Source organism: Oncorhynchus mykiss, chromosome 3 (assembly GCF_057628025.1).
Source record: "Oncorhynchus mykiss isolate SJ-2025 chromosome 3, ASM5762802v1, whole genome shotgun sequence".
Classification (NCBI taxonomy): Eukaryota; Metazoa; Chordata; class Actinopteri; order Salmoniformes; family Salmonidae; genus Oncorhynchus; species Oncorhynchus mykiss.
In genome coordinates, this window is record NC_143024.1 from 32,078,794 (window position 1) to 32,102,080 (window position 23,287).

At 43.4% G+C, this 23,287-nt stretch overlaps 1 protein-coding gene across 1 annotated transcript in view; it reads left to right on the forward strand.

Moving 5' to 3' along the window:
* The window catches only part of LOC118936416 (metalloreductase STEAP4-like), an 87,260-nt gene extending 66,198 nt beyond the window's left edge, over positions 1-21,062 (forward strand). Inside the window, 7 exon segments of the mRNA XM_090230571.1 lie at positions 11,923-11,991; positions 13,100-13,155; positions 13,250-13,271; positions 13,273-13,299; positions 13,301-13,339; positions 15,844-16,118; positions 20,828-21,062. Of these exon segments, the coding sequence (XP_090086697.1) occupies positions 11,923-11,991; positions 13,100-13,155; positions 13,250-13,271; positions 13,273-13,299; positions 13,301-13,339; positions 15,844-16,118; positions 20,828-21,062 (723 nt within the window).
* The last annotated feature ends 2,225 nt before the right edge of the window (positions 21,063-23,287 follow it).

The window sequence follows — 23,287 nt, forward strand, 5'->3', positions numbered from 1 at the left end:
CGTCACATTTCTCGGTTCTGTTATTTCCGCTGAAGGCATTAAGATGGATCCCGCTAAGGTCCAAGCTGTCATTGATTGGCCCGTCCCTAAGTCACGCGTCGAGCTGCAGCGCTTTCTCGGCTTCGCGAACTTCTATCGTCGTTTCATCCGTAATTTCGGTCAGGTGGCAGCTCCTCTCACAGCCCTTACTTCTGTCAAGACGTGCTTTAAGTGGTCCGTTTCCGCCCAGGGAGCTTTTGATCTCCTCAAGAATCGTTTTACATCCGCTCCTATCCTTGTTGTCGAGGTTGACGCGTCAGAGGTGGGTGTGGGAGCCATTCTTTCTCAGCGCTCCCTCTCTGACGACAAGGTCCACCCATGCGCGTATTTTTCTCATCGCCTGTCGCCGTCGGAACGTAACTATGATGTGGGTAACCGCGAACTGCTCGCCATCCGGTTAGCCCTAGGCGAATGGCGACAGTGGTTGGAGGGGGCGACCGTTCCTTTTGTCGTTTGGACTGACCATAGGAACCTTGAGTACATCCGTTCTGCCAAACGACTTAATGCGCGTCAGGCGCGTTGGGCGCTGTTTTTCGCTCGTTTCGAGTTCGTGATTTCTTATCGTCCGGGCTCTAAGAACACCAAGCCTGATGCTTTGTCTCGTCTCTTCAGTTCTTCAGTAGCCTCCACTGACCCCGAGGGGATTCTCCCTGAGGGGCGTGTTGTCGGGTTGACTGTCTGGGGAATTGAGAGGCAGGTAAAGCAAGCGCTCACTCACACTCCGTCGCCGCGCGCTTGTCCTAGGAACCTTCTTTTCGTTCCCGTTCCTACTCGTCTGGCCGTTCTTCAGTGGGCTCACTCTGCCAAGTTAGCCGGCCACCCTGGCGTTCGGGGTACGCTTGCTTCCATTCGCCAGCGTTTTTGGTGGCCCACCCGGGAGCATGACACGCGTCGTTTCGTGGCTGCTTGTTCGGTCTGCGCGCAGACTAAGTCCGGTAACTCTCCTCCTGCCGGCCGTCTCAGGCCGCTTCCTATTCCCTCTCGACCGTGGTCTCACATCGCCTTAGATTTTGTCACCGGACTGCCTTCGTCAGCGGGGAAGACTGTTATTCTTACGGTTGTCGATAGGTTCTCTAAGGCGGCTCATTTCATTCCCCTTGCTAAGCTTCCTTCTGCTAAAGAGACGGCACAAATCATCATCGAGAATGTTTTCAGAATTCATGGCCTTCCGTCAGACGTCGTTTCGGACAGAGGTCCGCAATTCACGTCTCAATTTTGGAGGGAGTTTTGCCGTTTGATTGGGGCTTCCGTCAGTCTCTCTTCCGGCTTTCACCCCCAGTCTAACGGTCAAGCAGAACGGGCCAATCAGACTATTGGTCGCATCTTACGCAGTCTTTCTTTTCGCAACCCTGCGTCTTGGTCAGAACAGCTCCCCTGGGCAGAATACGCCCACAACTCGCTTCCTTCGTCTGCGACCAGGCTATCTCCTTTTCAGAGTAGCCTCGGGTACCAGCCTCCGCTGTTCTCATCTCAGTTTGCCGAGTCCAGCGTCCCCTCCGCTCAGGCTTTTGTCCAACGTTGCGAGCGCACCTGGAAGAGGGTCAGGTCTGCACTTTGCCGTTATAGGACGCAGACTGTGAGGGCTGCTAATAAGCGTAGAACTAAGAGTCCTAGATATTGTCGCGGTCAGAGAGTTTGGCTCTCCACTCAGAACCTTCCCCTTAAGACGGCTTCTCGCAAGTTGACCCCGCGGTTCATTGGTCCGTTCCGTATTTCTCGGGTCATTAATCCTGTCGCAGTTCGACTTCTTCTTCCGCGATACCTTCGTCGCGTCCACCCGGTCTTCCATGTCTCCTGCATCAAGCCCGTCCTTCGCGCCCCCGCTCGTCTTCCCCCCCCCCCCCCCCATCCTTGTCGAGGGCGCACCCATCTACAGGGTCCGTAGAATTTTGGACATGCGTCCTCGGGGCCGTGGTCACCAGTACCTCGTAGATTGGGAGGGGTACGGTCCTGAGGAGAGGAGTTGGGTTCCCTCTCGGGACGTGCTGGACCGTGCGCTGATCGAGGATTTCCTCCGTTGCCGCCAGGTTTCCTCCTCGAGTGCGCCAGGAGGCGCTCGGTGAGTGGGGGGGTACTGTCATGTACTGTCATGTTGTGTCTTGTCTCTGTCCTTTCCCTTCACCCTGTCTCCCTCTGCTGGTCGTTGTTAGGTTACCTTTTCTCCCCCCCTTTCCCCCAGCTGTGCCTTGTCTCCTCCTAACCACCTCGTCACCCCTTTTCCCACCTGTTCCCTTTTTCCCTCTGATTAGGTCCCTATATCTCTCTCTGTTTCTGCTCCTGTCCTTGTCGGATTCTTGTTTGTTGTGTTTCATGCCTGAACCAGACTGTCGTCATGTTTGCTGTAACCTTGTCTTGTCCTGTCGGAATCTGCCGGTCCGTCTGAGCCTACCTATGTTTGGTAATTAAAGAAGCTCTGTTTAAGTTAATTCGCTTTTGGGTCCTCATTCACGCACCGTAACAAATAAAGCCCCCTTTACTGGCTTTGTCACGCCCTGACCGTAGAGAGCGTTTCTATTTTGGTTTGATCAGGGTGTGATTTGGTGGGAAGTCTATGATCTATGTTCTATGATTTTCTATTTCTATGTGTTTGGCCGGGTGTGGTTCTCAATCAGAGGCAGCTGTCTATCGTTGTCTCTGATTAAGAACCATACTTAGGTACCCCTTTCCCCCACCTGTTTTGTGGGAAGTTAACTTTGACTTTGTTCAGAGCACGTTGCCCAAAACTTCACGGTTTGGTTTTGTTCTTTGTTTTGTCTGCATCGATTACCATGCTGCACCTTGGTCCAGTCCTTCAGCCAGCCGTGACAGGCTCAAATAGCAAACCAATCAGCCTGTCACCAACCCTTAGTAAACTTTTGAAAAAATGTGTGTTTGACCAGATACAATTCTATTTTACAGTAAACAAACAGACTTTCAGCACGCTTATAGGGAAGGACATTAAACGGGCACAGCACTTACACAAATGGCAGATAATTGGCTGAGTGAAATTCATGCTAAAAATTTTGTGGGAGCTGTTTTGTTAGACTTTTGACATTATCGATAATAGTCTGCTGCTGGAAAAACGTATGTGTTATGGCTTTACACCCCCTGCTATATTGTGGATAAACAGTTACCTGTCTAACAGATCATAAAGGGTGTTATTTGATGGAAGCCTCTCCAACATAATCCAGGTAGAATCAGGAATTCCCCAGGGCAGCTGTCTAGGCCCCTTACTGGGTCTCAACCCCGCCCTGTGCAACTGGGTCTTGGACTTTCTGATGGGCCGTCCCCAGGTGGTGAAGGTAGGAAACACCATCTCCACCCCGCCGGTCCACAACACTGGGGCCCCACAAGGGTGCGTTCTCAGCCCTCTCCAATACTCCCTGTTCATCCATGACTGCGTGGCCATGCACGCTTCTAACTCAATCATCACGTTTGCAGACGACACTACAGTGGTAGGGCTGATTACCAACAACGACGAGACGGCCTACAGGGAGGAGGTGAGGTCCCTCGGAGAGTGGTGTCAGGAAAATAACCTCTCACTCAATGTCAACAAAACAAAGGAGATGATCGTGGACTACAGGAAACAGCAGAGGGAGCACCCCCTCATCCACATCGACGGGACAGTAGTGGAGAAGGTGGAACGTTTTAAGTTCCTCGGCGTACACATCACGGACAAACTGAAATGGTCCATCCACACAGACAGCATGGTGAAGAAGGCGCAACAGCTCCTCTTCAATCTCAGGAAGCTGAAGAAATTTGGCTTGTCATCTTAAACATTCACAAACACTCACAAACAGATGCACAATCGAGAGCATTCTGTTGGGCTGTATCACTGCCTGGTAAGGCAATTGCACCACCCTCAACCGCAAGGCTCTCCAAAGGGTAGTGCGGTCTGCACAATTCATCACCGGGGGCAAACTACCTACCCTCCAGGACACCTACAGCACCTGATGTCACAGGAAAACCAAAAAGATTATCAAGGACAACAACCTGCTGAGCCACTGCCTGTTCACCCCACTATCATCCAGAAGGTGAGGTCAGTACAGGTGCATCAAAGCTGGGACCGAGAGACTGAAAAACAGCTTCTATCTCAAGGCCATCATACTGGTTTACAGCCATCACTAACATTGAGAGGCTGCTGCCAACATACAGACTCAAATCTCTGGCCACTTAAATAAATGGACTTAATAAAGGTATCATAAGTCACTTTAAATAACACCACCTTAATAATGTTTACATATCCTACATTTCTCATCTCATATGTGTGACCATATACTCATGCATCCCGCGAAGGCGGAGGTGTTGCTAACATTTCCGATAGAAAATTTCAATTTACAAAAAAAAATGTGTTTTTGTCTTTTGAGCTTCTAGTCATGAAATCTATGCAGCATACTCAATCACTTTTTATAGCTACGGTTTATAGGCCTCCTGGGCCATATACAGCGTGGCTTTCGGAGCCATCATCGACTCAGTGGGTTTTGTCCAACATGTCTCTGGACCTACTCACTGTCACAGTCATACTCTGGACCTAGTTTTGTCCCATGGAATAAATGTTGTGGATCTTAATGTTTTTCCTCATAATGCTGGACTATCAGACCACCATTTTATTACGTTTGCAATCACAACAAATAATCTGCTCAGACCCCAATCACGGAGCATCAAAAGTTGTGCTATAAATTCTCAGACAACCCAAAGATTCCTTGATGCCCTTCCAGACTCCCTCTGCCTACCCAAGGACGTCAGAGTACAAATATCAGTTAACCACCTAACTGAGGAGCTCAATTTAACCTTATGCAATATTCTAGATGCAGTTGCACCCCTAAAAACTAAAAACATTTGTCATAAGAAACTAGCTCCCTGGTATACAGAAAATACCCGAGCTCTGAATGATGCTATACTCAGCCTTGTCTCAGGATGGTAAGTTGGTGGTTGAAGATATCCCTCTAGTGGTGTGGGTGCTGTGCTTTGGCAAAGTGGGTGGGGTTATATCCTGCCTGTTTGGCCCTGTCCGGGGGTATCATCGGATGGGGCCACAGTGTCTCCTGACCCCTCCTGTCTCAGCCTCCAGTATTTATGCTGCAGTAGTTTATGTATCGGGGGGCTAGGGTCAGTCTGTTATATCTGGAGTACTTCTCCTGTCTTATACGGTGTCCTGTGTGAATTTAAGTATGCTCTCTCTAATTCTCTCTTTCTCTCTCTCTCTCGGAGGACCTGAGGCCTAGGACCATGCCTCAGGACTACCTGGCAAAATGACTCCTTGCTGTCCCCAGTCCACCTGGCCGTGCTGCTGCTCCAGTTTCAACTGTTATGCCTGCAGCTATGGAACCCTGACCTGTTCACCGGATGTGCTACCTGTCCCAGACCTGCTGTTTTCAACTCACTAGAGACAGCAGGAGCGGTAGAGATACTCTTAATGACCGGCTATGAAAAGTCAACTGACATTTAATCCTGAGGTGCTGACTTGCTGCACCCTCGACAACTACTGTGATTATTATTATTTGAGCATGCTGGTCATTTTTGAACATTTGAACATCTTGGCCATGTTCTGTTATAATCTCCACCCGGCACTGCCAGAAGAGGACTGGCCACCCCTCATAACCTGGTTCCTCTCTAGGTTTATCTTCCTAGGTTTTGGCCTTTCTAGGGAGTTTGTCCTAGCCACCGTGCTTCTACAAATGCATTGCTTGCTGTTTGGGGTTAAGGCTGGGTTTCTGTACAGCACTTTGTGATATCAGCTGATGTAAGAAGGGCTGAATAAATAATTTTGATTTGATTAGATTTTTTTTTACGTATATACTGTATTCTATAACATCTACTGCATCTTGCCAATGCCGCACGCCATCGCTCATCCATACATGTACATATTCTATTCATCCTTTTACATGTGTGTGTATTTGTGTGTACAAGGTAGTTGTTGTGAATTTGTTCGATTACTGTTAGATATTACTGCATAGTCGGATCTAGAAACACAAGCATTTCACTACATTCGCATTAGCATCTGCTAACCATGTGTATGTGACTAAAAATGATTTGATTTGATTTGAGAAGGAAGTACAGAGAGTGAACATTTAATGAGGCACCCCCGGTCCCTACGGCAGCGGGACCTGGACCCGACGTCACCAACAAAACAATAAACCTCCCTGATGCTTCAAATGTTGATGTCAGTATTCTACGAGAAGCAAGTACAGGGAAGGAACATTTAATGAAACACGGACAGGAACAGAATACGGCCAGCGTCTGGACAGGGGAAAACAAAATGACAATAATGCTGACACAGGGATCTAACCGAGGAACTGACAAATATATGAGGGGCAATCAACAAACGTGAAGGAATCCAGGTGAGTCCAATGAGTGCAGATGCGCATAATGATGGTGACAGGTGTGCGTAATGAAGGGCAGCCTGGCACCCTCGAGCGCCAGAGAGGAGGAGCGGAGCAGGTATGACATTATGGAACAGCGGGGACTGTGAAGAGACACACATACAGGTGCAGACACACGTATACACACGCAGGGGCTAGCATGCTCACTCTACACACATTGTAATATTGTTGTTTGGTGGTATGATACATTTTGTGTTGTAGATACATTATGTAGCGGTGTAACAGTGTTGTATGATGTCCTGTTTTATCTTTTGTTTTATGTGTATTGTAAGTGCCTTAATGTGTTTGGACCCCAGGAAGAGTAGCTACAGCTAATGGGGATCCCCAATAAATACAAATATTTACAGGAAAATACAAAAATGAACGGAAAAGTCCAAGTTTTCAAGATACAGGACTTTCAAGACGCTAAGTGTCACTTGCCACACAATCAGGATGATGTCAAATGCGTTGCATCGTCATGATGATGTGGCAAGTGAAACTTTGCTTCTTGAAAGTCCAATATCTGCTGACATGCAAAATATTTATTTTGGGACTCTATTATTAACAGTGGACTAATGAAAAAGTACAAAAACATTGTTTTTAAGTGGATTTTTCCTTTAAGTGCCAGGGAGAGAAGAAACGAAGCAGAGCGTGTAGGCCTGCAGGCCTGGAGCGTTACAACGGTTTGAGAGGCAGCCTGACACACAGTTAACTGTTATTATACATGACTGTCAGAGTTAAATATTCAACAGAGTGTGGTCAGAGGGATAAATTATAGATAGACTACAGTCAGGAATTTGTTCAAGAGTGGGATTTGATGTCAAAGGGAATGATAGTAACGAAGAAAATGTGTAGAAAGGGGGGATCGTGAGGAGGGAGTGGAGTTGAATGGAGAGATGGGAATAAAGGTAAGAGTGTATTGTCAGTTTCCAGGCAGATGAGCTACTGGGAGATGAGCTGGTGGAGACAAGGACAGAGTCTCCATGGTCACTGGTCATCCAGGGTGCTGAAAGCTCATCTCTCATTGGAGAATAACTCATTGATGTTTTATGACTGCCGTGATTGAAATGCTATATAGCTTCTGGGATCATGTGAGCGCGTGTGTGTGTAACAAGGAGATGTTAGATCTGACACTTTTAACTTTACAGGCCTCACACGGAGCACCACTGGAGCAGGGGTCAAAAGGGAGATTCCACCGTACAGTATATCACCCAAACTATCACACACATACACCGTTGCTTTCACCAGCCTGTCCATATCACAGGGAAAAGCTCCGCTTGCAACATCTCCCTGTCTCTTTCCAAAGCTTAGATGTTGCAATACAGGAAACTGGACTTTACTACCCTTCTGTTGCAAGGGAGGAGGATAGGAGAAGTAGAGGAGGAGCACCATTTCATCATCATCTCTCCATTCAACTAATTTTCATTACCATCTGTCCATTCAACTCATTTTCATTTCCATCTCTCCATTCAACTCATTTTCATTACCATCTCTCCATTCAACTAATTTTCATTACCATCTCTCCATTCAACTCATTTTCATTATCATCTCTCCATTCAACTCATTTTCATTACCATCTCTCCATTCAACTCATTTTCATTACCATCTCTCCATTAAACTCACTTTCATTACCATCTCTCCATTCAACTCACTTTCATTACCATCTCTCCATTCAACTCATTTTCATTACCATCTGTCCATTCAACTCATTTTCATTACCATCTCTCCATTCAACTCATTTTCATTACCATCTGTCCATTCAACTCATTTTCATTACCATCTCTCCATTCAACTCATTTTCATTACCATCTGTCCATTCAACTCATTTTCATTACCATCTCTCCATTCAACTAATTTTCATTACCATCTCTCCATTCAACTCATTTTCATTACCATCTCTCCATTCAACTCACTTTCATTACCATCTCTCAATTCAACTCACTTTCATTACCATCTCTCCATTCAACTCATTTTCATTACCATCTCTCCATTCAACTCATTTTCATTACCATCTGTCCATTCAACTCATTTTCATTACCATCTGTCCATTCAACTCATTTTCATTACCATCTCTTCATTCAACTCATTTTCATTACCATCTCTCCATTCAACTCATTTTCATTATCATCTCTCCATTCAACTAATTTTCATTACCATCTCTCCATTCAACTCATTTTCATTACCATCTCTCCATTCAACTCATTTTCATTACCATCTGTCCATTCAACTCATTTTCATTACCATCTCTTCATTCAACTCATTTTCATTACCATCTCTCCATTCAACTCATTTTCATTACCATCTCTCCATTCAACTAATTTTCATCACCATCTCTCCATTCAACTCATTTTCATTACCATCTCTCCATTCAACTCATTTTCATTACCATCTCTCCATTCAACTCATTTTCATTACCATCTCTCCATTCAACTCATTTTCATTACCATCTCTCCATTCAACTCATTTTCATTACCATCTCTCCATTCAACTCATTTTTATTACCATCTCTCCATTCAACTCATTTTCATTACCATCTCTCCATTCAACTCATTTTCATTACCATCTCTCCATTCAACTCATTTTCATTACCATCTCTCCATTCAACTCATTTTCATTACCATCTCTCCATTCAACTCATTTTCATTACCATCTCTCCATTAAACTCATTTTCATTACCATCTCTCCATTCAACTCACTTTCATTACCATCTCTCCATTCAACTCATTTTCATTACCATCTCTCCATTCAACTCATTTTCATTACCATCTGTCCATTCAACTCATTTTCATTACCATCTGTCCATTCAACTCATTTTCATTACCATCTCTCCATTCAACTCATTTTCATTACCATCTCTCCATTCAACTAATTTTCATTACCATCTCTCCATTCAACTCATTTTCATTACCATCTGTCCATTCAACTAATTTTCATTACCATCTCTCCATTCAACTAATTTTCATTACCATCTCTCCATTCAACTCATTTTCATTACCATCTCTCCATTCAACTCACTTTCATTACCATCTCTCAATTCAACTCACTTTCATTACCATCTCTCCATTCAACTCATTTTCATTACCATCTCTCCATTCAACTCATTTTCATTACCATCTGTCCATTCAACTCAATTTCATTACCATCTCTCCATTCAACTCATTTTTATTACCATCTGTCCATTCAACTCATTTTCATTACCATCTCTACATTCAACTCATTTTCATTACCATCTGTCCATTCAACTCATTTTCATTACCATCTCTTCATTCAACTCATTTTCATTACCATCTCTCCATTCAACTCATTTTCATTATCATCTCTCCATTCAACTAATTTTCATTACCATCTCTCCATTCAACTCATTTTCATTACCATCTCTCCATTCAACTCATTTTCATTACCATCTGTCCATTCAACTCATTTTCATTACCATCTCTCCATTCAACTCATTTTCATTACCAGCTGTCCATTCAACTCATTTTCATTACCATCTCTCCATTCAACTCATTTTCATTACCATCTCTCCATTCAACTAATTTTCATTACCATCTGTCCATTCAACTCATTTTCATTACCATCTCTCCATTCAACTAATTTTCATTACCATCTCTCCATTCAACTCATTTTCATTACCATCTCTCCATTCAACTCACTTTCATTACCATCTCTCAATTCAACTCACTTTCATTACCATCTCTCCATTCAACTCATTTTCATTACCATCTCTCCATTCAACTAATTTTCATTACCATCTGTCCATTCAACTCAATTTCATTACCATCTCTCCATTCAACTCATTTTCATTACCATCTGTCCATTCAACTCATTTTCATTACCATCTCTCCATTCAACTCATTTTCATTACCATCTCTCCATTCGACTCATTTTCATTACCATCTCTCGAATTCGACTCACTTTCATCATCATCTCCCCATTCGACTCATTTTCATCCCACCCCAGTTCTTCTATGTAAGGTGCAGCCCTTTTCCCCCATCCTCCAACCTCAAATCTCACTCTGATTCAGGTCCCAACTCAAGTAGTTGCATTTTCCCTTAATCTGTGAATTTCCTGTTTTGGGACCTCAGTCAGTGGTCTCCCATGCTGGTCCTGGGAACTCAGGGTGTGTTGACTCCTGTTTGTGCTTTTTATGGTTATGGACTGGGGCTGGGGCTGAGACTGGAGGGTCATTGAACTGGTGGTTAGTAATAAGGGTCTGTGTGGGGTAGAGAGCAGTTCAGGTCACACGCACTGCTGACAGGCCAGCTGTAAACGACGAGATACAGAAGAAACAACTGAAAACTGTTTTTTCTTGTCTTGTGCCCCACCCAGTAACATCAACACGGCCTCTATCTGGTACTTAGCTAATACCAAACAATAATAAGCCTGATCAACCGAAGTCTGATTAACTACATTAATCACAGTCTTTAGTTTGGACCTTGATTAGACTGAGTCTGGTGTTTCAGTGCTGGGCAAGAACAAAAACCTGCAAATTCCAAAAGTGGTCAAAGACATTACTGAAGAACCTTGTTATTATGGCCTGCATATTGCATATTGTTAGTTGCCAGGTAGCAGAAACTTTGCTGGTAAGGAGACAGACCAATCAGAAGGCCAGTAACTATGTCGGCGCTGTGCCCCATTATCAGTTTATTTGTTTGTGTGTGTATCAGTATTTTCCCCTCCCGTCTTATGAGATAATGACTGCTGGTGAGTGGGTGTGACATGGGTTCCAGAAGAAAACCCACAAATTACAGGCTAATGTAAGACCTAGTCTCTCTCTCCCTCTAGCTATTTCTCTCTCTCTTTTTCTTTCTCCAAATGCAAATACACAAAATATTATTATATAGGGCTTATTATATAGGACAAGGTTTAACATCATTACTCAATTCCACTTCTAAAAAGCTCCTCTTCCTGTGTTCATAGAACACCATAATTGCTGTGCTTGGGTTAAGGTGAATCACAGTTCTGCTGACCTGTGATTGCTCTCTGTGGTATACTGTGGGTGGTTGGGTAGCAGTGTGTCTTTGTGTGTCTGTCTTTGTGTGGTTCATGATGTGAATGGGAGGGTTGTTTATGTCATTCCCACACACAGAAGGATCACAAACAAGCACACACAGAGAGAGCTCAAATCAAATTTTCTTGGTTGCGTACAATACAGTACCTAACAATACAAAACAATACACACAAATCCCCAAATAGTAAAGAAGTACATGAAGAAATATCAGAATGAATGTCAGAGTACGGAATATAAATGAATGTATTACTGAACAATATAAAGGCAACAAGCAACCATTTCAAGGATTTTACTGAGTTACAGTTCATATAAGGAAATCAGTCAATTTAAATCAATAAATGAGTCCATAATCAATGGATTTCATGACTGGGCAGGGGTGCAGCTACCGGTGGACCTGGTAGGGCATAGGTCCACCAACTTGGGAGCCAGGCCCACCCACTGGGGAGCCAGGCCCAGCCAATAATAATTCATTTTTCCACACAGACAGAAATACTCCTCAGTTTAATCAGCTGCCCATGTGGCTGGTCTTAGACGATCCCACAGGTGAAGAAGCTGGATGTGGAGATCCTGGGCGGGCATTGTTACACGTTGTCTGAGGTTGTAAGGCCGGTTGGATGTACTGCCAAATTCTCTAAAATGACGTTGGAGGTGCTTATGGTGGAGAAATGAACATTCAATTACATTCTCTAGCAACAGCTATTGTGGCCATTCCTGCAATCAGCATGCCAATTACACGCTCCCTCAAAACCTGAGACATTTTAAAGTGGCCTTTTATTGCCCTCAGCACCTCTGTAAGGATCATTCTGCTAAATCAGCTTCTTGATATGCCACACCTCTCAAGGTGGATGGATTCTATTGACAAAGGGGAAATGTTCACTAACAGTGATGTAAACAAATTTGTGCACATAATTTGAGAGAAATATGCTTTTTGTGCATATAGAACATTTCAGGGATATTTTATTTCATCTCATGAAACATGGGACCAGCACTTTACTTTACATACTTTGCTTTCATAGTTTTGATCAGTGTGTGTGTATATATAGTGGCAGATGGCAGGGAGAGATGAGGGGAGTGGTGATTGAAGGAAGATATCTTGCAGCCTGCTGGCTCCACCCCGGGCCTCATATGGACTTCCTGCCCCAATGAGGCAAGCCTGGGGATCATTAAGCCATGGAGTGATTGGGAATAAAAGAGGAAGCGGGCTGCACAAACAGGGAGAGGACTGTGTACTGAACTGGTTTGGTTGAGGACCTGGGTTTTGTGATTACCCCTGGAGAACAGTATGAACAACAAGGACGAACTGGTTGCTTAATCCCCCCCCCCCCCCCTGTTTTCCCACAGTGAACACATCTCCCTAATAAATTCCCCATTTGCGCTTCATGTGCATGTTTGATTATTGAATGAAGAGTGAAGAGTAGTCAAGATCAGACCAAAACACATCGTGATAAGTGTCCATGTTAATATTTATTTTAACTCAGAACACTAAGACACAATAACAAAAAAATAGACCAACTCGAAACAGTTCTGTCTGGTGCAGACAGACAGAAAACTACCCACAAACACAGGTGGGAACAGGCTACCTAAGTATGGTTCTCAATCAGAGACAACGATTGACTGCTGCCTCTGATTGGGAACCATACCAGGCCAAACACATAGAAGTACAAAACAGAACAAAACAGAATGCCAACTCACGCCCAAACCAAAATAGAGACATAAAGGAACTAAGGTTAGGACGTGGCAGGCCAACGCAGAATACCTGCAAAGGTGAGAGCTACACAGTATATGTTGTTATTATGTGTTTTGTGTAAATTATGAATGTTTTTATATTGCTGATGTAATGTAATATATACCTGAACATTCTGGTCCCTGGAGCTGTGGTTTTTTCAAGGCTTCAACACCCTGTCTGCTGTGGAGCCTGCAGCATCGACCTTCAGATGCCAACAGACATGTACACACACTGAGGTTCAAGCCATGCCCATGAAACCATTTGGCTGCTAGATTCAAATCTATATATTGTACACTACATGACCAAAGGTATGTGGACACCTGCTCATCGAACATCTCATTCTAAAATTATGGGCATTAATATGGAGTTGGTCCCCCCTTTGCTGTTGTAACAGGTCACTCTTCTGGGCAGGTTTTCCACTACAAGAGCATTAGTGAGGTCGAGCACTGATGTTGGGCCATTAGGCCTGGCTTGCAATCGGCATTCCAAATTATCGCAAAGTTTTTCCATGGGGTTGAGGTTAGGGCTCTGTGCAGGCCAGTCAAGTTCTTCCACACCGATCTTGACAAACCATTTCTGTATGGACCTCAATTTGTGTACAGGGGCATTGTCATGCTGAAACAGGAAAGGGCCTTCCCCAAACTGCTGCCATAATGTTGGAAGCACAGAATCGTCTAGAATGTCATTATATGATGTAGCATGAGCCCAAACCATGAAAAACATCCCCAGACCATTATTCCTCCTCCACCAAACTTTTCAGTTGGTCACTATACATGGTGGCAGGTAGCGTTCTCCTGGTATCTGCCAAAGACACATTTGTCCTTCGGACTGCCAGATGGTAAAGCGTGATTCATCACTCCAGAGAATGTTTTCACTGCTCTAGAGTCGAATGGCTGTGATCTTTACACCACTCCAGCTGACGCTTTGGCATTGCTTATGGTGATATTAGGCTTGTGTGCGGCTGTTTGGCCATGGAAACCCATTTCATGAAGCTCCTGATGAACAGCTTTGTTCTGACGTTCCATTTTGTATACATTATAAAAAATAAAAACATAATTCCACTTTGACCTTTTGCGGTATTGTGTGTAGGCCAGTGACATATAATCTCAATTTAATCCATAACAAATGCAGGTTGTAACACATCAAAATGGGGAGAAAGTCAAGGGGTGGAATACTTTTTCAAGGCACTGTACATTTTGACTGTCAGCATGTCGATTTTTACTTTCTCTCCTCTGTGTTAAGAACATGGAGCTAGAAACCTGTATTATGCATCCTCTGTAAAGAGAAGCATACAGAAAGAAGCATGCGCGCGCACACACATACATGGGGACACACTCCTACCAGACCTGGGCAATTTTTATTTATTTTGTATTTGATTTGAAAATGCCAACTTTTCAAATACTTTGGGTAGTTGAATATAGTTTTAAAAGGCAATACTTTTCTATGATATACAACTTCACCTCCCTTAAAACCCCAAAATGTTTGAAGGTATTTTGAACACCTCAGAAAACCAAATAATATTTGAGTTATTTGAAAAGAAACAAAACATATTTATTTGTTGACTACCAAATATAAACTACAAAGGTTAGTTGAATTCGTCAAAATACCATCAGGTCAATATTTATTGGGACCCTTGAGCAATTTTTTAAAAAACAATTTAAAGACTGTCAAATATGTATTTCAATTACTGAGCTATTTTCAATGCAAATTTTCTGGGGAAATTGTATTTTATACTAATACAATTGCTCAGAGAAAGTAATAATAAAACAACAATTTTATTGGCACCCCTGTTTTCGACACACTAGAACCTTCCCCTTGTGAGGATAATGACACTGGCCTTTTTCTGACTTGTTTGATGAGTTGGAGAACACATTTGAAGCAATTATTTTTGTCCAATTAACCATTTCTTTGTGGATTTTTATTAGTGTTTGGGGTTGTTGTCTTGCTGGAAGATCCACTTGATGGCAAGTTCCGACATCCTGGCAGAGGCAACCAGTTTTTTTTGTTAAAATGTCAAGGCACTGGGTAAAGTTAATTATGCAGTTGACCTTAGGATGAAGGGCCCCAGGACGAATGGAAGCAAAATAGCCCCATAACATCAAAGATCCACCATATTTAACAGTAGATATGGGGTGGCAGGTAGTCTAGTGGTTTAGTGCATTAGGCCAGTAACAGAGAGGTTGCTGGTTTGAGTCCCTGAGCTGACTAGGTGATGTGCCCTTGAGCAAGGCACTTAACCCCAATTGCTCCTGTAAGTCGCTGTGGATAAGTGTTTGCTGAATTACTCAAATGTAAATGCAGCTACTTTTCTGCATATACTTCTGTATTTCAACGCTAAATCCACAACTGGCATGCTTGTCCAAGGAGCTCTATTGTCATGCCATCTGACAAAAGCACCCGTCTCAATCCAAGTGCCAATGCCGTTTAGCAAACTCCAGGCATTTGCATTTTTCTATCATTTTAGAAAAGGCTCAGTGTTGTTATCCTCACAAAGTAAACTATTGAAAACTGGTTTGTCAATAATTGACCCCTACCTTTTTGACTTTTTTTTTAATTACTTGTTAAACAAAATATCTTTCTCTCAGCAATTGTATTAGTACAAAGTATTATAATTTCCCAAATTTTTGAATGTATTTGAATGATTTATTTTGTACAGGCATTTTTGCTGATCTTTATCAAGGGCGTAATTGATTTCGGACCCCACTGTATGTGCATAAATATGTCAGGTGTATGTCTGCGGGGAAAGTGCAAAGGCCAAGCAGGCGGTGATGGCGGTAGCCACCAAGCTGTGTCTCAGTGCCCTGGACCCGGGCTTTCTCTCAGTGGCCCGGGAGCTGGAGGACTTCCCCCTGCAGCTGTTCCCCCAGTGGAGGCTCCCCCTGTACATCGCCATCGGCCTCAGCGCTGCCTTCTATCTGCTGATCAGAGACATAATCTATGCATACGTCACCCAGGGCAAAGACATCTCCTTCAGAATCATGGTCTGGCTAGAACTCAAATTGTTAGGAGGCTGGCCCATATGGGGGAAATGTAGGGAAAATGTTATGGGACAGCTTCAAGAAAACAGTCGCTTTCATACTAAGTATTTTGTGGCTAATTGAGGTAAGAAAGTCATTTCGCTCATTGATTATGAATGTATGAACTACACATTGAGACATCCAGCCCAAAGCAGGAGGTTTAAAAAATAATTTCTTAGTCACCAAAGTTCTGGAGTATGTCTTAACAGCATTGCACTTTCATGTAGCCTAATTTTGGTCAGTTAATTGCCTAACCACCAATCAAGTAACATTACGTTAGTGGAAAAGGGTGAACAGACAAAACATTCAAATCCTGTTGCTGCAGGATTATTTTGCTGTGACACAATACTGGTCATATTAAGATCATACATCTGTACATTGGACACACACCTACAGTATATAGCAGGATTCAAGCACTGGTTTTGATTATTCGTCTCTGCCTGTCTCTGGTCTCTCTCTCAGATCAGAGAGAACAGGACCACAGTGTTTGATAACACAATGGCCTAGCGTGCGACTCCTACTTGTCCCTGGGAATTCTAGGAATTGGCCTGTACGTCCTGTTAGGAATCACATCTCTTCCCTCCGTCAGTAACGTTCTCAGCTGGAGGGAGTTCAGCTTCATACAGGTGGGATCAGCAGGACCGGTCACACTGAATGCTTAGTCCAGACTCACCTGCTAGGCACATTTTCTGCCCATTTTTTTCCTAGCGGTGGAGTGGAAAATCGATAGTTACGTAACACAATATTATTTTGGACGATGTTATATTGATACTTTGACTCCAAGTATCAATTTGTTGCTAGATAGTTAGCTAGGTCTAGTCGGCTGTGCCCCTGGTATTTTTCATCCATTAGCTTGTTCTCATATTCTTTTTAAACAGTATGCCAATGTTTTCAGCACTTTTATTTCCATGACTGATAAGAACATTTTCTCATGCTCTTGTCTCTCTGCAGCAGACACATAGTGAACAACATCAAATTGCAATAAAATCTAAGTATTGAATCATGATACACATAGAATTGTGAGAATTGCATTACGTATCGCATTGCACCTAAGTATCGTGATAATATCGTATCATGTGGTCCCTGGCAATTACTGTTCTGCCTGCGGCTATGGAATCCTGACCTGTTCACCGGACGTGCTACCTGTCCCAGACCTATTATTTGACCATGCTGGTCATTTATGAACATTTGAACATCTTGGCCATGTTCTGTTATAATCTCCACCCGGCACAGCCAGAAGTGGACTAGCCATCCCTCATAGCCTGGTTCCTCTCTAGGTTTCTTCCTAGGTTTTGGCCTTTCTAGGGAGTTTTTCCTAGCCAACCTGCTTCAACACCTGCATTGCTTGCTGTTTGGGGTTTTAGGCTGGGTTTCTGTACAACACTTTGAGATATCAGCTGATGTACGAAGGGCTATATAAATAAATTTGATTTGAATTACCTGCCCTAATTTGTACACTTATCTCCTCCTCCTCTCCAGTGTTTCCCCTATTGATGTATTCATGCGGGGTGCAAAGCCAACATCCAGGCCAGAATGCAATAGTACTCCAGGAAAGTAATCTGATTTTCAGCAGACAAGCCAGAGGTTATGCGCTGGGGATAATAAGCTGTGTTTCCATCGCTACAGGGAACACACACACTCATTCATAAATGCAACTGGGTCAGGAGAAACTCCGGCTCATTCTCTAATTCATTCATTCCCCACAAATTGGTGCAGTGATTTAAATGTTACATTATTCATCAGATGTAATTTAGGAAGAATGTATTAGAACAGGCCAGGATAATTCACCTAGAGATGCATGTGCAGGGGTGTCATCTGCCCCAAAAATTTGAGGGGGCAAAATTACAGTGTCTGAGGATGGCTTGGTGATGGTCCGGACTGGTGGCCTGAAGTTGGAGAATTTGGCATTTTTCAAACATCTGAAACAGATGTTTCCTGTAATCTAGAACCATAATCATTATACTTAATTCCTTGTCAAATATATGTTTATTTCCCAGTGTCGTGTCTTTGGCAATGCCGGATTAATTGCTATGACATGCTATTCTATAAAATAATTTCTCCGTAAGTAATATCACCTGATTGAGCTAATCATGTAAATGTAATTAACTAGAGTCGGGTACCACAAAATAATATTTATAGAGCTGTTATCTTCTGAATGTAACGGTTTTCTTCTATCTCCTCCTCTGATGAAGAGGTAGAACAAGGATCGGACCAAAATGCAGCGTGTAGATTGCGATCCATGTTTTAATGAACAAACGTAAAACACGAATCAAAATACAAACAGTGCAAAATAATAAATGTAATGAAAACCGAAAAAACAGCCTATCTGGTGAAAAACACATAGACAGGAACAATCACCCACAAACACACAGTGAAACCCAGGCTACCTAAATATGGTTCCCAATCAGAGACAATGACAAACACCTGCCTCTGATTGAGAACCATATCAGGCCGAACATAGAACTAGACAAACTAGACATGTAACATAGAATGCCCACTCAGATCACACCCTGACCAATCAAAACATAGAAAATACAAAGTAAACTATGGTCAGGGCGTGACACTGAATAAACTCTTAAAGATTTAGTAATATTTTACATCAATAGCAGTCAACATTAATCGTCGTCTTACTTCAGTCTCATAACCAAGAATTTACAACTTTCAGATTATCTTCAAGAACCCTAGCTAACAATTTGAATCAGCAATACAAAATTAGGTTTAATTATTTATTTACTAGATACCTAACTAATCACACAGAATTACATATACAAAGAATGAATTATACCTAGATAATTCTCTACGTCATAGGAAAACGTCCCTAGCGGGCGGAACAGATATGACAGCTTGTTACACAAAGGAAAAGGGGCTGGGTTTGAGTGAATGAGCAGGAGACTGAGGAACAAAGGGAAGAAGCTGTGCTATCGTAAATACAGTATCTTATGTATTCTAAATTACCGCTCATTTGGAAAAGGAAAATGCAATAAATATTTACTCTGAGCTGTGCTTCAGTAGGTTGGTGGTAGATGGAAGACCGTTTTGCCAAACCGAGTCCTCTGTCCTTTTGAAGAATGTCTCTGGTGGTCACTTGGATAAGTTGTAGTAACGTCGTTGTGTGGTAGATGGGATACTCTCTCTGTTCCTTCCTAACCTGCATTTGCAGCTGCGGTCGCTAACTCAACGGCTAGGAGGTATCACTTCTGTCGTGAATAAGAGTTCAAAGTTCATACCATTCGCAACCAAAGCTCATGCTGATGTTGGCTTCATTCTGTAGTTTTATCTGAACCATTCTGACATAGGATCGTCATCCTACCTCATTGGAACAGATAGTTATGTTGTCGTCAAGAGCTTATATAGGAAGGAAGAGGAGGGTATGTTTGAAAAGTTTTACAACCTCTGTCTCTTCATGTGGGCGGGCCACTGAGTGAGCAGCCCTAACTTATGAAAACCCACATCTCACATTTTTAGAAGCTAAAATCACATTCCATCCCATCACAAATAATTTCACATTTAAATTGAACAACAATTCCATGTGAATCTGATAACTCTGATGTATAGACTTTCCACTGTAGAGTTTGTCATCTTATCATTGAGAATGTCTCAGATGACAACTGAACTGACATCATATTCATTAAGTACCACTGCACATGTTCAATTGTTCGGATTACCAGAATATAGTTCATTTCCCCCCCACATACTGATGTTCCCAGAATCTCTATGTTAACCAAGGGTTTTTAAAATGTAACCTCAGTAGGTTAGAGAAGGAAAAAGGGGGGGAAGAGGTAATTATGACTGCCATAAACCTATACCCCACGCCAATGTCATGACACCAGCGTATCTAATCATACAGTGGGGCAAAAAAGTATTTAGTCAGCCACCAATTGTGCAAGTTCTCCCACTTAAAAAGATGAGAAAGGCCTGTAATTTTCATCATAGGTACACTTCAACTATGACAGACAAAATGAGAAAAAAAATCCAGAAAATCACATTAAAGGATTTAATGAATTTATTTGCAAATTATGGTGGAAAAATAAGTATTTGGTCAATAAAAAAAGTTCCCAATACTTTGTTAAATACCCTTTCTTGGCAATGACAGAGGTCAAATGTTTTCTGTAAGTTTTCACACACTGTTGTTGGTATTTTGGCCCATTCCTCCATGCAGATCTCCTCTAGAGCAGTGATGTTTTGGGGCTGTTGCTGGGCAACATGGACTTTCAACTCCCTCCAAAGATTTTCTATGGGGTTGAGATCTGGAGACTGGCTACGCCACTCCAGGACCTTGAAATGCTTCTTACGAAGCCACGCCTTCGTGGCCCGGGCGGTGTGTTTGGGATCATTGTCATGCTGAAAGACCCAGCCACGTTTCATCATCAATGCCCTTGCTGATAGGTTTTCACTCAATCTCACGATACATGGCCCCATTCTTTCCTTTACACAGATCAGTCGTCCTGGTCCCTTTGTAGAAAAACAGAGCCGGGAGGCTCTGGCGGCTCTGGACAGAAATTAGCTAGTTGTATGGGCAATTCATTCATTTAAATGGGATTAGAGAAAATAGACAAATTCAAACAGTTTATTTTCTCATCGGATGACAAAGGGCAGGTGCTCAAACTCCCTTAGACCTCTATCACCTATCTGTGCACATGCCTGGCGTATGTGTGTGTGGTTCATGTGTTTGTGTTCTTTTCTCCCCCACCAGTTCAACTCTGCTGTTGTGTACGGCTCACACCTACCTGTATGGCTGGAACAAGTTCCTGAGTTCCTCCACCTACAAGTGGTGCACCCTAACAGGCTACATGCTGTGTCTGGTGCTTCCCTCTGTGGTGCTGCTGCTCAAGCTGCTGCTCATGGACCGAACCATCATACGCCAGGGATGGGAGGGGGGGGGGGGGGGGGGGCAGATCAAAGGAACCCTAAAGACAGCCAACCACTGATACTGTACAGGGCTGACTGACTGACTGCACCCTCAGTGTGATGACAGCTTTGTCTTCAAGGCATGAACTCTTGTTCCTTTGCTATTATACCCTCAAACGTTGGCTAATATTCAATCATCGTTTGTTTCTAGGATCAAAAACCAACAATTTGTTATTATTTTTTTTCACCTTTATTTAACCAGGTAGGCAAGTTGAGAACAAGTTCTCATTTACAATTACGACCTGGCCATGATAAAGCAAAGCAGTTCGACACATTTAACAACAGAGTTACACATGGAGTAAAACGAACATACAGTAGAAAAATAAGTCTATATACAATGTGAGCAAATGAGGTGAGATAAGGGAGGTAAAGGCAAAAGAAAGGCCATGGTGGCGAAGTAAATACAATATAGCAAGTAAAACACTGGAATGGTAGATTTGCAGTGGAAGAATGTGCGAAATAGAAATAATGGGGTGCAAAAGAGCTAAATAAATACAGTAGGGGAAGAGGTCGTTTTTAGGCTAAATTATAGATGGGAGATGTATTGGTGCAGTAATCTGTGAGCTGCTCTGACAGCTTGTGCTTAACTCTTGAGGGAGGTAAGTGTTTCAGAGATTTTTGTAGTTTGTTCCAGTCATTGGCAGCAGAGAACTGGAAGGAGAGGCGGCCAAAGGAAGAATTGGTTTTGTGGTTGACCAGAGAGCTTTACCTGCTGGAGCGCATGCTACAGGTGGGTGCTGCTATGGTGACCAGGAGCTAGAGCTAGTGGGTTTGGCGACGAGTATGAAGCGAGGGCCAGCCAACGAGAGCGTACAGGTCGCAGTGGTGGGTAGTATATGGGGCTTTGGTGACAAAACGGATGGCGGATCGGTAGGATGGTCCGTTTTACGAGGATATGTTTGGCAGCATGAGTGAAGGATGCTTTGTTGCGAAGTAGGAAGCCAATTCTAGATTTAACTTTGGATTGGAGATGTGTGATGTGCGTCTGTAAGGAGAGTTTACAGTATAACCAGACACCTTGGTATTTGTAGTTGTCCACATATTCTAAGTCAGAACCGTCCAGAATAGTGATTCTGGACGGGCGGGCAGGTGCAGGCAGCGATCGGTTGAAGAGTATGCATTTGGTTTTACTTGTATTTAAGAGCAGTTGGAGGCCACGGAAGAATATTTGTATGGCATTGAAGCTCATCTGGAGTGTTAACACAGTGTCCAGATGGATCAGACACTCACCAGCAGCAAGAGCGACATCATTGATGTATACAGAGAAGAGTCGGCCCAAGAATTGAACCCTGTGGCACTCCCATAGCCACTGCCAGAGGCCCGGACAACAGGCCCTCCGATTTGACATACGGAACTCTATCAGAGAAGTAGTTGGTGAACCAGGCGAGGCAATCATTTGAGAAACCAAGGCTATCGAGTCTGCCGATAAGGATGTGGTGATTGACAGTCAAAAGCCTTGGCTAGGTCAATGAATACGGCTGCACAGTATTGTTTCTTATCGATGGCGGTTAAGATATCGTTTAGGACCTTGAGCGTGGCTGAGGTGCACCCATGACCAGCTCTGAAACCAGATTGCATAGCGGAGAAGGTGCGGTGGGATTCGAAATGGTCGGTAATCTGTTTGACTTGGCTTTCGAAGACCTTAGAAAGGCAGGGTAGGATATATGTAGGTCTGTAGCAGTTTGAGTCAAGAGTTCCCCCCCCCCCCCTTTGAAGAGGGGGATGACCGCAACTGCTTTCCAATCTTTGGGAATCTCAGAAAGAGAGGTTGAACAGGCCAGTAATAGGGGTTTCAACAATTTGATTAGCCCGGCTGATTTGTAGGGGTCCAGATTTTGCAGCTCTTTCAGAACATCAGCTGACTGGATTTGGGAGAAGGAGAAAATTGGAAGGCTTGGGCGAGTTCCTGTGGGGGGGTACAGCGCTGTTGATCGGGGTAAGGGTAGCCAGGTGGAAAGCATGGCCAGCCGTAGAAAAATGCTTATTGAAATTCTCAATTATAGTGGATTTATCGGTGGTGACAGAGTTTCCTATCCTCAGTGCAGTGGGCAGCTGGTAGGTGTTCTTATTCTCCATGGACTTTACGGTGTCCCAGAACTTTTTTGAGTTTGTTGCAGGAAGCAAATTTTTGCTTGAAAAACCTAGCCTTGGCTTTTCTAACTGCCTGTGTATATTGGTTCCTAACTTCCCTGAAAAGTTGCATATCACGGGGACTATTCGATGCTAATGCAGAACGCCATAGGAT